General features: G+C 45.4%; 3 protein-coding genes across 5 annotated transcripts in view; all 3 read left to right on the top strand.

The window, feature by feature from the left end:
• acot11b (acyl-CoA thioesterase 11b) overlaps positions 1-3,530 on the top strand; it is an 11,162-nt gene extending 7,632 nt beyond the window's left edge. Inside the window, exons 11-16 of one of the 2 annotated variants that reach the window (XM_019897193.1) lie at positions 17-83; positions 615-698; positions 998-1,131; positions 1,257-1,388; positions 1,826-1,952; positions 2,880-3,530. In XM_019897193.1, the coding sequence (XP_019752752.1) occupies positions 17-83; positions 615-698; positions 998-1,131; positions 1,257-1,388; positions 1,826-1,952; positions 2,880-3,074 (739 nt within the window). In that variant the 3' untranslated portion in view covers positions 3,075-3,530. Of the gene's footprint in view, positions 1-16; positions 84-614; positions 699-997; positions 1,132-1,256; positions 1,389-1,825; positions 1,953-2,879 lie in introns of those variants that run through there. The other variant, XM_019897194.1, reaches the window with a different exon arrangement.
• Positions 3,531-4,505: 975 nt separating this feature from the next.
• On the top strand, positions 4,506-8,353 carry fpgt (fucose-1-phosphate guanylyltransferase). Its single transcript, XM_019897192.1, has 4 exons — positions 4,506-4,719; positions 5,150-5,317; positions 5,440-5,532; positions 6,741-8,353. The coding sequence occupies exons 1-4, from the start codon at positions 4,626-4,628 to the stop codon at positions 8,138-8,140; spliced, it is 1,755 nt and encodes a 584-aa protein (XP_019752751.1). The 5' UTR covers positions 4,506-4,625; the 3' UTR covers positions 8,141-8,353.
• A 31-nt stretch (positions 8,354-8,384) lies between these two features.
• The window catches only part of tnni3k (TNNI3 interacting kinase), a 10,231-nt gene continuing 2,226 nt past the window's right edge, over positions 8,385-16,389 (top strand). The window contains exons 1-20 of one of the 2 annotated variants that reach the window (XM_019897163.1): positions 8,385-8,484; positions 8,744-8,796; positions 10,048-10,156; positions 10,252-10,337; positions 10,714-10,811; positions 10,897-11,007; positions 11,094-11,192; positions 11,345-11,483; positions 11,619-11,763; positions 11,845-11,949; positions 12,035-12,129; positions 12,272-12,421; positions 13,173-13,256; positions 13,329-13,385; positions 13,943-14,035; positions 14,111-14,168; positions 14,239-14,433; positions 15,015-15,119; positions 15,226-15,278; positions 15,926-15,978. In XM_019897163.1, the coding sequence (XP_019752722.1) occupies positions 8,757-8,796; positions 10,048-10,156; positions 10,252-10,337; positions 10,714-10,811; positions 10,897-11,007; positions 11,094-11,192; positions 11,345-11,483; positions 11,619-11,763; positions 11,845-11,949; positions 12,035-12,129; positions 12,272-12,421; positions 13,173-13,256; positions 13,329-13,385; positions 13,943-14,035; positions 14,111-14,168; positions 14,239-14,433; positions 15,015-15,119; positions 15,226-15,278; positions 15,926-15,978 (1,875 nt within the window). In that variant the 5' untranslated portion in view covers positions 8,385-8,484; positions 8,744-8,756. Of the gene's footprint in view, positions 8,797-10,047; positions 10,157-10,251; positions 10,338-10,713; positions 10,812-10,896; positions 11,008-11,093; positions 11,193-11,344; positions 11,484-11,618; positions 11,764-11,844; positions 11,950-12,034; positions 12,130-12,271; positions 12,422-13,172; positions 13,257-13,328; positions 13,386-13,942; positions 14,036-14,110; positions 14,169-14,238; positions 14,434-15,014; positions 15,120-15,225; positions 15,279-15,925; positions 15,979-16,389 lie in introns of both variants that reach the window. The other variant, XM_019897162.1, reaches the window with a different exon arrangement.

The raw sequence follows: 16,389 nt of genomic DNA, 5'->3' as shown, positions 1-16,389 counted from the left end.
TCGCTTGTGTCTGCAGGAAATACATCATCTCCTGCAAGCAAAATGAAGTGCCCCTGTCTGTACCCTGGGATCCAAGTAACCAGGTATGAGTCATTCTAAAGACACAGCTTGTGAGGTACTGGAGATTGCCTCCACATGTACACTTTACTTTATAATGGTTTAGGGGGCTGTCCCAATCCTCCCCATAGTTGTTTTTTTTTTTTTTTTTTTTAACCGCGGCCTGGTGGGCGAGTGGTTAAAGCATCGACCTCACATTGCGGAGGTACCGGGTTCGATTCTAGCTCCGGCCTTCCTGTGTAGGGTTTGCACGTTCTCCCTATGCCTGCGTGGGTTTTGTCCGGGTACTCCGGTTTCCTCCCACATTCCAAAAACATGCATGGCAGGCTGATTGAACACTCAAAATTGTCCCTAGGTGTGAGTGTGGGCGTGGATGGTTGTTCGTCTCTGTGTGCCCTGCGATTGGCTGGCAACCGATTCGGGGTGTCCCCCGCCTACTGCCCGAAGACATACAATGATGACATTTTCCATAATGGCCCCCTTTGGTGAACCCCACCGTGTCCTGGAAAGAAAATGTTTTTGAAAACCCTGCTTTATTGCCTCCTTTGCTTTTCCAGATGTACTTGAGCTACAATAATGTCTCCGCTCTGAAACTGATGGACACCATAAACAACTGGGTGTTGACCTCGGAAAAAAACAAAGTGAGTATGACTGGTGATTTAACCCTCAGGCCTCGTTCGAATTTTCTCCCCTTTCAGCGTGTTCATTGGCCATTTTTGGCATCCTTCATTATTCTCCAGTGGATAAGCCGTTCAATACCGCTTTTGGAAAATTTTCATGGAATTTCTCTTTTTGTCCAAAAATTGATAAGTGATGTTATCTGATTTTCAGGTGTCGTTTTGATCAATGCAGGGCATAACGAGGATTTTTTTTTTTAAAGGTTGTTTTATGGGTTTCAATTGGCTAAAGTAACCATGATACATCCGAATCGTTTTTGGAGGTCAGACTGTACACGCTGGAGGAGAACCAGACGCTGTGCTTCAAAGTGGAGATGAACGTGAGCGTCTCAGCCGAGCAGACGTTCCACCTCCTCTCCGACCTCAGGAGGAGAAAAGAGTGGGACCGCCATTATCAGTCAGTCAATTTCTTCATCTGCCAAATATCAGAATCCGTATCGATCGAACGGTATTTACTTCCCATCGCTGCTGTCAACAACATCTGTATCATGTTACATCGTAAACACATCTCCTCTCGTACAGGGCGTGTGAGGCGATCATGAAAGCGGACGAAGACGACACCATTTATCGCGTCAGGACGCCTTCCATCCGAAAAGGGGGCAAAGGTCAGGACTTTATCTTGCTGGCGTCTTGTCGGAAACCATGTGATGTCAGGTATGTTGTGACACAGATCACGTCATAAAAATTGGGCGCAGTTGAAGTACTGGAATGCTCGCATGTTAGCAAGGAGAGACGCAGTTTTATACGTGATGCAAAAATGCTCACACATTAGCTAATCCGACGTCAGAGCTAACTGAGCTTTGAAGAGACCGTCTTCTTATTTGGTATGTTTAATGCTGCCACCCTGTGGCCAAGGCGTGTACACCAGAAGGAGCAGCACAATATCAATGGGCATCGAAGCATGAATCATGATGCACAAATTGTTTTTTAATTTTTTTAATTCCATTTAATAATGTTTGGAGTGTTATTCTATGTTTGATACAATGAAATATGAATGTAGAATGCATAAAATATATGTTATGTTGTGTTATGGATGGCTAGAAGGCATTAATATGCAAATGCTTGATAGATTGGTTTTCTTTTTCTTGTAGGGACCCATATCTGATCGCCCTACGCTCTGTCACACTGCCCACTCACCCTCCAACTGTGGACTACAACAGGGGAGAGGTTCTCTGCGCCGGCTTCACAATCTTGGAGGAGTCCAGCGCTGTCACCAAGGTTCTACATTTGCCAGTGTTTTGCTCACCCGCATATCTGCACGGTTTATTAACATCTCATTTTGTATACTTTTAACTGGTGATACTTGTGTAGAAAAAAAATAGAAGTACTTATTGACTCCTTTACTTGAGTAGAAAAAGTACGTATTCTGAAATGTATTTATGGATTTGTAATAGCCAAAAATGTGGATAAAAAGGAATATGTACATTTGTCTGGACGCAATGATATCCAACTTTCGTGGGCGTTTTCGTGTTGTGTCTCTTAAATGCCAGCTGAATCAGCTGGACCTTTCAAACATAGATTTAAAAACAAAATATAAAGTGAAGCTACATTTCAAGGTGTGGAGGAAAACTTATTTTGGGGGGCGGGGGGCTTTGCCCTCGAATACCCCCCTAAGTCGCCAACCCAACAGGTCCAACAAAACCAAAGGACATACTGTTGCTAATTTAGCCTTTTTTAAAAATGAATGACAAGTGGAAAAGAAATACAAATTACGTGGGGTTTTTTTTTCAGATTAGACAGAGAAATTTGGTGGTGTTTGCATTTGCCACAAATCATTCTTTTAGCAGACCACATGAACCAAATCTCCTAAATAAGTCCAGTCAAGTCACGTTGACTTATATAGCCCTTAATCACAAAAGGGTGTCAAAGGGCTTCACAAGGCCCATAGTCCACATAACTCAATGACGTCCTCTGCTCTAGGCAAGGAAAAAATACTTGTGGCAGTAAAACAGGCAAAAATCCAAATCTGATTGAGGCATTCATTAATGCTCCCTGGCTATTCAAAAGTACATATATCTGTTTTCAAATATAGGAACTAAAACTAAAACGTTGTCAGAAAAAATGACTAAGTGCCTAAAAAAATCTACTCGTAAGTGTTTGCACTTTGTGACTTCTCACCAGCGGTTACCATATGTTGGCTTTCAGGTCACCTACTACAATCAGGCCACACCAGGAGTTCTTCCCTACATCTCGACAGACATTGTTGGACTCTCCTCCTCTTTTTCCAGCGCTTTTTCCGCCTGCAGTGACTTCCTTGAGGCCAATAAGGACAGCTCGGCCACTTCAGCTCCACAGACCAAAAATGCAGCAAATATGCCTCCTCTGCCAAAGGAACTGTAATATTCTGTCTTTTGCATTCATATTGTGGTTTTGTGATACGCATGTGTGACAGTGGGATTTTTTTTTTTTCACGGTTTTGACTTTTTTTCCCTCCGTGTTGCGGGCATTTGTCGTAAAGGGCCATGGAAATGCAACGTGTGTGTGGTCAAACCTGGTACTTGTTTCAAGGGCATAGGATCAAAAGTTATTACGCAAGATTGCACGAGGATGTTACCTCGTGATGAAACCCTTAATGTCTTAAGCGTTTCATCACAACCGAGTGGAAGTCTGGAAAATTGAAATTGCGCAAGAATGAATAATCCAGTAGATTATATTTTCCTATTACATTTATTTTTTCGGACAATTTCTGTAATTTCTGTTTGTGCTTGTTACTGGCACGTGTGTTTAGTTTGAGCATGAGTAGCTCTCCTGAGATGCTGTGTTGATACACTGCAACAATAAACAGTAGACAAGCTGTATTGTTGTCATGTTGAAGCCACATGGCTTCCACTTTTTACCTTTGCAGTGGGATCCTATTAAATCTGAAACAGTGGCGAGGCACAAAAGGCTCTTCGGGAAATGAATTTGCCCTTGTCACTTTTGTGAGGGTGTCTGGTCTGGTGGCACAGCGGTCCGGGCTCCCTCTGTGCTATTTTGGGAATTTTGGGTGCCTTTGCCTGGCATATTGCACCTGTCTGTCCGTCGCAGCTGGCATGGTCACTTCACATCACAGTACAGTATCCAGTGGTACCTTGACGTGAATTATTTTGTACTTTCATTTGCAAGGGAACTAAAGGCAAAAAGGTTGTTATATGTGCCCCCACGAGTCTAACCGAGGCAGATTTTTGCCTATTGTTGTGTTATAATTTGGTCAATAGGGTTTACTGTACTTATTTTGTATTAGTACAGTATTAAGAAAAAAAACCCAGCCGCTGGGGAGCAGTGCCCTCCCCTGGGGGTACACTGTTCCCCGGTGCCGGTCCCAAGCCCGGAGAAATGGGGAGGGTTGCGTCAGGAAGGGCATCCGGCATAAAACTTTTGCCAAGACGGACATGCGAGTTGATAGGGCGGTTTGCAGGGACGGACGGGAATTAATGACTCGCTGTGGCGACCCCTGAAAAGGGACGTGCCGAAAGGAGAAGAAGAAGAAGAAGACAGTATTAAGAAAAAGAAGACATGTTATTCAGTTTTTTTTTCACAATTTAAAACAGTTCCGTGTCGTCTTCATAAAATGTCTGTGGTATGTGTCCGTTAAAATACCACCGACATTAACAATAAGATTAATGAAAATAATAATAACATAAACAATGACGCATTAGCAGTGTATTTCTTGCCTTGGTGAAATAAGGTCGCTTGAAGTAAAATTTATTATTTAAAAAAATATTCTGAAATAGTTAATTATCAAAAATCCACGGTCATTTGTTTTTACGCAGGTCATTTTAATCAACGTTTGCATTTGGGAAGATAGCGGCAAAGCACGGTCACGTGACGGAAAAACCAGGAAGTCAAACAGAAAGTGGTCGGCGAGCTCAAGTTAAGGCTTGATATCAAGATACATTTAACGCATAACAAATGGACACGGGAGCTAACAACGTCAATCAAGACTGTGCCCGAAAGTTGCAAATGGCAACTACAGAAAAACTGAGAAAATTCAACTGTTTGCGCGGTAAGTTTCCCCATAAGCTTCTCTATCATAATTTAAAGTGTGTTTTAGATGAAGCGATCTCAAACGCGTTTTCATCGTGGACCACATCGTTGTCTGTCAAACTACAAACACATTTTTCTTTTCTTTTTTTTTGTATGGGGGGTTGTGTCTTGTCACTTGTCTGACAGGATGGCTTATATTTTTTTTTCACTAAAATCTCAAATTCTTTCGCATGAAGATTTTGTCCACAATCGTTTTTTTACGCAGTCATAACGTTATTATTTTCCGTGGGAAAGTTACACTGATATCAATGGAATCATCTAGAAAAGAGGTGACTAAATATGCCGGTTAGATAGTTTACACACAGACCTACTACGGATGCCAAAATACCAAAGCAAGACGACGGGTTGATGATATGCCAATAACATTCTGCCTTGTGATCTACCTCAAGGTCGAGAGGTCGCACGCGGTGAGTTTTGGGACACGGTGGTCGTGACTGCGGCGGACGAGAAGCAGAAAGATGCTTATGAGCTTCAGATTAGGTTGAAAGTGGACCGGAAAGAACTCCCGCTTGGAGTTCACTATATGGTCTTCTCGGATCCACCCGGGTGTAAAATAGGTGAGTGTGCTCGATTGATGTGAATGTTTGTATTTAATACTCACAAAAGTCTTCAGTGGACTTGAGATTGTTTTGATTTGTATTTTGTACAAACTGAAAGGGACGTTACTTGTGTACTTTAGGCAACGGCGGCTCCACTCTGCACGCTCTCCAGCGCCTCAGTGACATCCATGGCAAGACTCTTTGCAGGATGAGAGTCATCCTGATCCATGCAGGTTGGGCGAGAAATCCAGTGGTGGGCAGTCATGTGGGCCTTCTTCTGTGGGCTTAAAAATTTAACCTCTGTGCCATAATCTGCTCAGGGCCTTCAGAATCGGTAGTGCTGAGGTAACTTGAACTATATTAGCAACTGCAATGTTTCTTTTACCAATTAGAATCAAAGTTTAGCCTCACAAGGCCTCAATGACGTCAGCATTTTTCCATCTTCTGATTGATCGCTCGGTCGGAGCAAAATTTTATTCCGGCCAACTGCGACTAACCAAGTACGTCTGTAGTGATCGTACACGTTAACGCATTCAATACCACTCGTCAGCAGCTCATTTTAATCAGGGATGTCTTTCTGTATTCCGAAATGTATTTATTTAAAAAATGCCTTTACTTTTTCCAAGCACATCAGGTTTTTGAGATATTTTCTTTTTTTTTTGTGTGTATGTGTTTTTGACCAACAGTATAAAAGCTTGCGCAAGATGGTGTAATTTATAACTTGGAAGTTTCAGGAAAAAAAAAATAAAAAATCCATCTGTTGCTGTACCTCATTGGTGTCAAACTCAAGGCCCGGGGGCCAGATCCGGCCCGCCAGGTCATTTTATGAGGCCCGCAAAAGCAAATCATGTGTGCAAACTTGTTAAAATCTGAACCGAAATGTCAAATTGTCATGTGTAATAAATAACGTTGGGATTTCGCAATAATTTTGTTACCCGGTTTAAACTCACTTGAACAATAATTGCACTAACTACAGTATTATAATTGACTTGACTGATTTCAAAACTAGTAATCTATTCATTTATTGTGTACAAGTAAAAAAATTGTGGTTTCTCTGTCGTAACGGCCCTCCGAGGGAAGACATAACTCCAAATTGGCCCGCGATTAAAATGAGTTTGACACCCCTGCTGTACCTGGATCTAAAATGTAACCTCCCGTCCATCCAAATCGTAGATTGAAGATTAATTTCTTCCTCGGGCAATATTGGAGCATTTCGGCTACCCACTTTGACAAGACCTAGCCTATTTGCTGTAAGTGCTTGAAAAAAACAAAATAAAAAACATCAACAGATCACGGACGGGCAACACATCGAACATGTTGCGTAATTGTGTATTGATCCATGGGAGGTACCAAATGCACGACCCGCCACTGGATTCGTCATGTCTAATGACTCTTCCCCGCAAGAAAGTGAACCGTTTTTGATTGTTGAATGTTCCCCCAGGTGGCTGGAGTCAGCGCCTGCCCAGTGCCAGTGCCCTCGGGAAGATCTTCACCGCCATGCCGCTGGGTGAGCCCCTCTACCAGATGCTGGAGCTCAAACTGGCCACGTATGTGGATTTCCCCTGTCGCATGAAGCCCGGCGTGCTGGTAACCTGCGCCGACGACATCGAGCTCTACAGCGTCGCCGGGCACGAGAGCGTCGCGTTCGACAAGCCGGGCTTTACGGCTTTAGCCCACCCCTCCCCGCTTTCCATCGGCACCACCCACGGCGTGTTTGTTTTGAAGCCGCGTGAGGACTCCGAATGGTCTGAAATGGAAAACCGAACCTGCTTGCGCTTCCTTCACAAACCAAGCATTGCTACGATGCGAAACATGGGCGCCGTTTGTCAAAGGACGAGCGATTGTTTTCCTCTATCTGACGCCGAGTTTGTCTACACGGACAGCACCTACTATGTGGACTTTGATACGTCGCAGCGTCTCCTCGGCGTGCTCGGGGAGGTCGGACCGTTGGAGTGCGAGATTGACGCGTACGGCGATTTCCTGCAGGCGTTAGGCCCGCTGGCCTCCGTAGAATATACCCGCAACACGGCTAACGTCACCAAAGAGAACGACGGTCTGGTGGAAATCCGCCAGAAGATTTTCCGGATTCTTCGCGGGACGCCGCTTAACGTGATCCTACTGAATAACTCCAAGTTTTATCACATCGGGACCACGACGGAATACCTCTTCCACCTCACCGGGGATGATGCTCTGAAGAGCCAGCTGGGTCTCCGTCCTTCTGCATTCAGTGTGCACCCGAATGCAAAGCCAGATGCGGCGTTCTGCGTGATGCACAGCGTCCTGAGTCCAAGTTGTTCTGTGGGGGCCGGATCGGTGCTGGAGTACTCCAGACTGGGAGAGGGCGTGTCAGTCGGTCGGGATTCAGTGATCAGCAGCTGCTGGGTCGGTCCCGGTGCCTCGGTGCCTGATGGGGTCTTCATGCATTCGCTGTGCGTGACCCATCGGGACAAAACTGGCTTTGTAACCGTCGCCTTCGGAATTCACGACGACTTGAAAAGCTGCGTGACAGCTTCCGCCTCCATGGAGGCGTTGACTCTTTTGGGCGTGACTCTTGAAGCCTGCGTGTCCCTCTGGGGACTGGACCGCCGTGACTTGCGGTTCTCCGACGATGCGTCCGGCTGTAGTTTGTGGACCGCTTGTTTGTTTCCCGTTTGCGAGGACCAAGAACGCTCGTTCTCCGCGACGCTCGACATGTTGCGAGCCGTCCTGGGCGGAAGCGCCTGCCCCTTACCCAAGGACGTCGAACGAATATCCGTGCACGAAGCTCTGCAGTGGAAGAACCTGCAGGTGATGCTGGACTTCAGAAAGGGGCTCTATGATGACATCACACAGAGATCATGAAGCGGTTATGAGTTCATTCGTTGAGTTCGAATCTATCCGTTTTCGACCGCTTGTCCTCTTCGGAGTCGTAGGTGAACTGCAGTCTTTGGGCAAGAGGCGAGTCTCAAGGGAAAAATGTTAGTCGACGAGAGACGGGACAAGCACTTTGAGGCTCATGAGACATATAATTGAATAAACTCTTGAATGCAAGGAGACGGCTCAAACGCAACCTGAGGGCTGGTGTCTGACTGAAGTGTCCTTCGGCGAGATCATTTATGCACACACCAAAGGGCATTTGTCTGTTTTGTACAGCTGACGCCCCCGACCACAGATATCCAGAGATGGGGAAATCCAGGTGTTGAAAGTAAGAACCCTAGCCACGGTGAAATTGAAATATGACCTCACAATACAAGGAGTACCTATGTCATGCCCACACACACACACACACACACACACACACACACTCACGTGTCACGGCGATGAAGGGAGATCAGTTGTCAGAGTTTGTTTGGCTGTTCTTATTTTTAGCTTGCCGCCATGATCCCTTCTTTATCTGGACGTGTGCAATTGTGGTCGAGGGGAGCGATTGTATGACTGACGGCCTGTTCGCTACCCACATACACGACTTGACTCATCAATGGGGAACTACAAATCCAGACCATCGCAGACGTGTACAGGTAATACATTACAAGACTGGCGGGTGAGAGATTTTGTGTTTTTGAGGATATGATTGATTCTACAATGGCAGCACAGTGGATGAGTGGTTGACTGGTCTGCCACACACAGTTGTGAGGCTCAGGGTCAGATCCAGGCTCAGGCCTTCCTGTGTGGGGTTTGCTTATCGTCCCTGTACTTGAGGTTCCCGCCCACATTCCTAATTTATGGTACACAATTATGACCAAAATGATAATCACAATTATTTCGATCGATTTTATTTAGATTTATTCATCGTGGAAACAGCTGAATTTTTACTCTACTGCTTTTCAACAATCCGATAAGTCAACAGTTTTCAGCACAAAATGAAAGCAGTGGATTATCATTTTCAAATAAAAGATAATTTGTTAAAAAATAGACAAGAATTTACTCAGGGCTCACTGAACAAATATGCTATTATCTTGTTCACTTGTAGTTTTCCCTAAATCTGAAATAAGTCCAAATAACGGATGATGATCGCTTTTGGGGCACGAACACCTCACCGCAATGATTCTCTTCTCCAATTTATTTTTTTTGCTGTACTTTCTTCTCTAGCCATAACTGAGGCGGGTGCTATCGCCCCCTGGTGGTTGGCTGACTACTATTTGAGTAAGCGCTTCATGAGGTTGGCAGCCTTTTAAATGTAAAATTTGGCGACAAACAATTGATTGCAGCATCAAAAATCGTGATCACGGTTAAAATTTGATAAACTCTTTGCTTCTTAGGTTCATTACCAACTCTAAACCCATAGGTGTGAATGTGAATGAATGTTTCTCTCTGCGCGACTCGGTTTTATTTAATGACCACAGTGGCAGCGGAAAGAAAGTACAGTATTGCCCATAAATGCAAATTGAACGCAAGCTAATTGAACGTGACGTCATTTAGAAACAAAAAAAAAAACGTAAATAAGACACGAAAACGAGGCAGGGTTTCCAGCTGTGTCAAAAGCCAAGAAATCAAAATGGGTTAGATGTGGTGACAAAATTGTTGGGAAAATCCTACTAGAACATCAGAGCTTTATTTGGGGTTAGTCTGAGGCACGTTAAATGGCATTTACCATGAGTTTTTAATTGCTTAATTTTGCTACATCCCCAGTTTAAATTCTTTGTTGATTATTTTTAACTACATTCATCTTGGAAATGTATAATTATTTGTCTGGTTTATTTATTTTTCTTAATATGTCATAAACCTGTACACGCTCCGAATAACAGATGACAAAGTCATTTTGTCTTAAGATGAATGGAAGAAAAAGGTGAGCGAGTCGTACTCTGTGATTCTGGAGAAGCTGGAAGATGACCTCCAGCTCAAAGACAGCGAGCTCGTGGACCTCAAACTTGCATTCAGGTCGTCTGTTTTTGCCTACTTTCCTGGCTGGCTTCACAGCCGGGCAACGTTGACTTCAAAAACGAAAAAAAAAACGTCTCCCCTCTGTGACTCAGCTCCGACGAGGCGTTTCAGAAGGTGAACTTGAACTACCGGACAGAGAAAGGCCTGTCGCTGCTGCATCTCTGCTGCGTGTGCAAAGGTATGCAGGGCCGCCACATTCTATTAATAACTTGTCAACAAAACACTATGTTGGAGTGGAAGGACAGATTAGTCGCGACTTATCTGAGGACAACCTTTCGGTTTTAAAGTCGCACCGGTTCAAAGCCAATTCATATATTCACTTATTGCTTTTTTTTTTTTTTTTTTTGCTACAGAATATATCCTCTGCTATATTTTTGTCCTCTTTGCGTCACCACACAAGATGCAACAAAACATGCGTGCTCTGACTAATAGGAAAGTAGTAATTTGTCAACGCCGTTTGTCGACGTGACAATTGTAAGATGTGGTTATTAACAGGGATGTGCAGACTTTTTGATATACTCTGCAACGGTATATTTTCCTGGGTACGTGTCCAGGTAACAAGGGACACATCAGCTCTTTGATGGTCAAAGGTCTCCGTCCCTCCAGACTGACCAAGAATGGATTCACCGCGCTCCACTTGGCTGCGTATAAGGTGAACCCAAAATGCACGTCCTTCTACCCGAAAGCTGGACAAGCGTGGACATGTCGCTTTTTTTTTTTGGCTGCATGGCTGTTAGGACAACGGCGAGTTGCTCACCGCCCTCCTCCACGGGGGCTCGGACGTGCAGCAGCTGGGCTACGGAGCCCTCACCGCCCTTCATGTCGCCACTTTGGCCGGACACATGGAGGTGAGAGAGCGCCAAGGCGAGAGGAACTCACCTGCGGCCTTTTTTGCCGGTTTAGCTGACGGGCGGGTGCGTGCGTGTGTGCGCAGGCGACTGATATTCTCCTCCAGCATGGAGCTTCCGTTAATGTCCAGGATGCTGTTTTTTTCACCCCGCTTCATATCGCCGCCTATAATGGCAACGAGCAGGTAAATCCGATCGATTTTTAGTTCAAGGTCTTTCACCGCTGTCCATTCAGGGCTGAATGATTTGGAAAAAATGTCACTGAGTGCCGTACTGACGACTCCTGACAGCTCACCGGTGAGGAAATCATTTTCTCTGTTGGATCTTGTCTTACCAGCTCACCAAACTGCTGCTCAAGTTCGGCGCAGACGTGAACGCCAGCGGCGAGGTGGGCGACCGTCCGCTGCATCTTGCTGCTGCCAAGGGTTTCCTTGACATCATTGCGCTTCTGGTCGGGGAAGGGGGAAAAGCGAACGGTATTTTGTTTTTCATTACACTTTAATGTTACAAATTATGACACTCATATTAATATTAAAAGGTACCACGCAATGTGTGCCCGTGTGTGTGTGTTGGTGTGCGTGTACGTTATGTGCATGTCTGACTGCGTCCAGTGAACGCGCAGGACAACGAGGACCACGTGCCGCTCCACTTCTGCGCCCGCTTCGGCCACTCTGAGGTCGTGCGCTTCCTCCTTCAGGGCAACTTTGACGCACAGGCGCACGCCACCAACATCTACGGCGACACGCCGTTACACCTGTAAAGTGGCCGCCGCCGCCGCTCTCGATTAGCCACGTTGCTCCGCAGCCCACCGTTTAACGTGTCGTCTTCCCGCCCCAGGGCCTGCTACAATGGCAAATACGACGTCGTCAAGGAGATTATCCAGCTCTCTGGTGCCGAGAGTCTTACCAAGGAGAATATTTTCAGCGAAACGTCACTGCACAGGTTCTGGCTTTGTCCGTCTTTCCATAAATAGCGACTGCCCCGGCCGGGCCCCCCAAGTCCTGATGCGTTTCCTGTCTTGTCTCAGTGCTTGCACCTATGGCAAAGACCTGGAGATGGTCAAGTTTTTGTTGAGCCAGAATGCCATGAGCATCAACCATCAGGGCAGAGATGGACACACAGGTGATTTTTTTTTTTTCTCTGCCACGTCTTCTTGCTTGTAATAATGCCGCAGTAGAACCCGCAAAAAACCCCCACAGTATCACGTGGGTTGACTATTCATTCCTTGCTGCGTGGCTACGATGTTCACCATGTTGTCCTCCAGCCCTGCACAGCGCCTGTTTCCACGGGCACATCCGCCTGGTGCAGTTCCTGCTGGACAACGGGGCCGACATGAACCTGGTGGCCTGCGATCCGAGCCGGTCCAGCGGGGAGAAGGATGAGCAGACCTGCCTCATGTGGGCTTATGAGAAAGGTGACCGTCGACAAGCTCCGTACGGGTCGCAGTGAAATCAACTCACGTCACAATCGAGCTGTAATCAACGATTAAAAAAAAAAAAAAAAATCTGTAGATTTTTTTTTTTCGATTAATCGATGATTCAGATTTTCAAAAATACATGTTTTAATTTACATACTTTTATTCAAAAAAAAAAAATAAATAACAGGACATTATTTCCAACTAACGGTGTATAAATTGCTCAAGCATAAATTAGGATTCAGTTACTGACCCTTCCGTAACATGTCAGAAAATAGGCAAAAATCGTTGTTTTCCGAAGTACAAGCCAATGTTTTATTTTGCTGTAACACAAAGAATCGGTTTGCTTTCATGGAGGACTACGGAAATACGCTGCTGAAATTCCAAGCATTTGAAAAACATATACAGTATATATATAAAAAATCATTTGCGACTAATTTGAAAATTAGTTGTCGATTAATCGATTAACTGTTGCACCTTCACTTCACAACAAGAAGCAGTCTGGCATATAATTCTTGAAAAAAAAGCGCCCTCAAACTGTTTAGTGCCACTGCAGAAGGAGCGGCACAATGTCCATTGAATTGAAGCAAAAAAAAAAAATGTGGCCAAGCTTATTTCATTCTTCACATTCACATTTGATGATTTCTGAACTTTATATTTCAACATATGCACTTGGCACCCCCCTCCCCCCACCCCCGTCACAAAAGGAAAATTGCTCAATGGTGCTTTTCTTTGCCGCTTCCCACCCCAGGTCACGATGCCATCGTCACTTTGCTGAAGCACTACAAGCGCCCCGACGACTCTCCCTGCAATGAGTACTCGCAGCCGGGCGGGGGTGAGTCCAAAAATCAACGACGCCACACAAACGGCCGCGTGAAAGCGTCTCAATTTGGCTACTGTCTTCCAGATGGCTCGTACGTTTCTGTCCCGTCCCCTCTGGGGAAGATCAAGAGCATGACGAAAGGTAAGGAGAGGTGGAGACGATTTTTCCTCATGCACGAGTACAACAGCTGTCTCATTCGTACTTTTTTCCACCACTCGTGTCGCTTTTTTGCATTTCAGAAAGACCACCAAAAATGTCAATATAGGTTTAAAAAAAAATTGAATGGTATTTACCCACAAATGTGTGAGGGATTTCTCTAAACCACGGGTGTGAAACTCATTTTTGTCGCAGGCCATATTGTAGTGACTGTTTCCCTTGGAGGGCCGTTATGACTGTGAAAACATATCAAGAAGTCAAGAATAATGGTTCGTTGAGCGATTGTTAAGTTGGTGTCATGAGGGCTTTTGGCAACAAGAAAATGCTGACAATATCTCGCTTATTTATTACATATGAAAAATTGAAATCTTGGTACAGAGTTGAGCAATCATCATAGAAGTTGACATTTTTGATTTGCTTTCGCGGGCCACATCAAATGATGTGGCGGGCCGGATCTGGCCCCCGAGCCATGAGTTTGACACCAGTGCTGCAAACAGTTGACGATCCCGAAACCGAAAAATGTTCACTGTGTTTCATTTCAGAGAAAGCTGAAGTTCTTCTACTCAGGGCCAGCCTCCCCTCTCATTTCCATCTTCAGCTCTCCGAGTTGGAATTTAATGAAATCATTGGATCTGGTAACTTTTTTTCTTTCTTTTTTTTTTTTTTTTTTGTTTCAATCTTACAATAGTCTAACTCTATTTTACTCACAGGCTCCTTCGGCAGAGTTTACAAAGGCAAGTGCCGCAACAAAATAGTCGCAATTAAACGGTAAATCTCCACCTCGTGGACTTTTCTCCTCCGCCTCCCGCTCTTCTGACGCTTTGGCCGTCGTCTGCAGCTACCGAGCCAACACGTACTGCTCCAAGTCAGACGTGGACATGTTCTGCCGAGAGGTGTCCATCCTGTGTCGCCTCAATCACCCGTGCATCATCCAGTTTGTGGGCGCCTGTCTGGACGACCCCAGCCAGTTCGCCATCGTCACGCAGTACATCTCGGGGGGCTCGCTCTTCGCGCTGTTGCATGAGCAGAAGAGGTGAGGGAGGCGGCCGCTTGCGTCCTTCAGCTGGACTCATTATTTAAAATACTCATATCTTCAATTATCATTCCCGATTCAGTGGATGGAAATGCAGTTCATACGTTCTACCCCTGCCCACAAAAATAACAAAACTACATTTGTGTTGTATGCCGTCTATGGCATTTTGCCTTGCTTGTTAACACGAGGCTCAGTGGACTTTCCTAAAGGCAAACTCTGTGGTGGTTTTAAACACACAAACTGTAACTGTCTTAGTTTGATGTTTAGTTTGACAGTAAACTTCCACTGGGAGAGAGAGTTAGGGTGTTACACAAGAAGAGCATGTTTTCACAACAAAGCAGTCAGACGGTCTCATTATCGTCCCTGGAAGCAACTCACCCACCCCCCACCACCACCACCACCACCAATTCTTCCACTTTTGTGGCAATGGCCATCGATCGGGATCGAGTGCTAACTGCGTGCCCAGGTGCACTTCGCCCGATCGACCGGGCGGTTTTTAAGAGCTGTCTGTGATTGGCAAGGGGTAAGGCATTGATCCGGCGCAAAATTCGCCGGCGCTTTAATGATGTGTCAATGGACAGGCTGATTGATCTGCAGTCCAAGCTCATCATTGCCATGGACGTGGCCAAGGGGATGGAGTACCTGCACAACCTCACCCAGCCCATCATCCACCGAGATTTAAACAGGCATGGGTTTCTCTTACACACACACACACACACATACATACACACACACGGCCCAGCCATAATGCAAAGCGATGTTGTTGCCAGTGACACGTGTGTTCCTTTGCAGTCACAATATTCTTCTTTATGAAGACGGACATGCCGTGGTGGCTGATTTTGGAGGTAACGCTTGTTTGTCTGGTCACCATGGAACAAAATAGTAGGAGCAACTCACACCTATGGACAGTCTACGGCAGGGCTGTCCAAACTTTTCTAGTCCACGGTGTGTGTGAGTGAGAGAGTGATTCTGAGGAAGAGAGAATGTGGAAGTGAATGTGAACATCATCAGTTTTATTTTGAAAATCGGGAATTTTAGGACCCTCTCTGTGGCTCCTCGATTAACCCCCCTCTCCCCTCAAATGGTTTTCAAACATTTTTTTTTTCTTTTACGGACACCAAATCCTCTTCACAACATTGCCGCTAAATATCAAATATTTGTCGATCTGAAATAAATCAGGAGCTTATACAGTATTTTGCACGTATGAACGTATTTTGTCCATTTACAAAGTAGCATTTTTGCCACACATCTGGTCAGCAAGTGCATCCTATGTGCCCCCCCCCCCCCCCGGCACTCCCACGAAAAAATCTACCCCCCCCCACAGGTAACTCCAATGAAAAATTCTGGCCCCCTCTAGCCTTTCGATTGTTGATTTTAATGGTGGCCATCATGATAGTACTTGCAGAGCTTCTCAATTTATTTCTTTATTTATCGGGTTCTACCACGAAATCACTTTAATGCTCAACACTGAAAACAGATTTTCTGTCTGCAGAATCCAGATTCCTTCAATCTGTCGATGAGGACAACATGACCAAGCAGCCGGGGGTAGGTCACCCCTTCGTTGCCATGCCAATCTATAACCATGACATGCTTTGAAGCGTTGGATAGAATTGGATAATTCCCCCTCTGAAGAGCCAAGTAAAAAAAAATGCACGGCCCGCCACCTGCGTTTTCTTTGGCTAACCGTGGGCCTGCCTGCACCTGCGATCGGTTACCCAGCGGCACCAAACTGCCTTTCGTGCAGAATTTGTCTCGACGTGATGATTCATCACGACCCAGGATGCTTAGCCTGCAATTTGGTGTCGAGCGCGTTGCGTCTCTGGAGAGCCGCCTGTTGTACGAAACGGGTTCCCTTGGCATAAATGCATTGTTTGCCATAGCAACTGCACCTGTGTGCATTTTCAAACGTGCCATGATGGCATTTTTTTTTTTTTTTTTATTGAGACCCCTGTCTTT

This window comes from Hippocampus comes, unplaced genomic scaffold (genome assembly GCF_001891065.2).
Source record: "Hippocampus comes isolate QL1 unplaced genomic scaffold, H_comes_QL1_v1.1 scaffold22, whole genome shotgun sequence".
Taxonomy (NCBI): Eukaryota; Metazoa; Chordata; class Actinopteri; order Syngnathiformes; family Syngnathidae; genus Hippocampus; species Hippocampus comes.
The sequence above is the reverse complement of the archived record's forward strand: the minus strand, read 5'-3'. Positions and strand labels throughout refer to the sequence as shown.

Excerpts from the sequence above, each read along its gene's own strand:
- fpgt (XM_019897192.1), top strand. The coding sequence starts at position 4,626 with ATGGACACGGGAGCTAACAACGTCAATCAAGACTGTGCCCGAAAGTTG. Across the intron at positions 5,318-5,439 it reads TCCACCCGGGTGTAAAATAG|GCAACGGCGGCTCCACTCTG; the intron begins GTGAGTGTGCTC and ends TGTGTACTTTAG. Across the intron at positions 5,533-6,740 it reads AGTCATCCTGATCCATGCAG|GTGGCTGGAGTCAGCGCCTG; the intron begins GTTGGGCGAGAA and ends ATGTTCCCCCAG.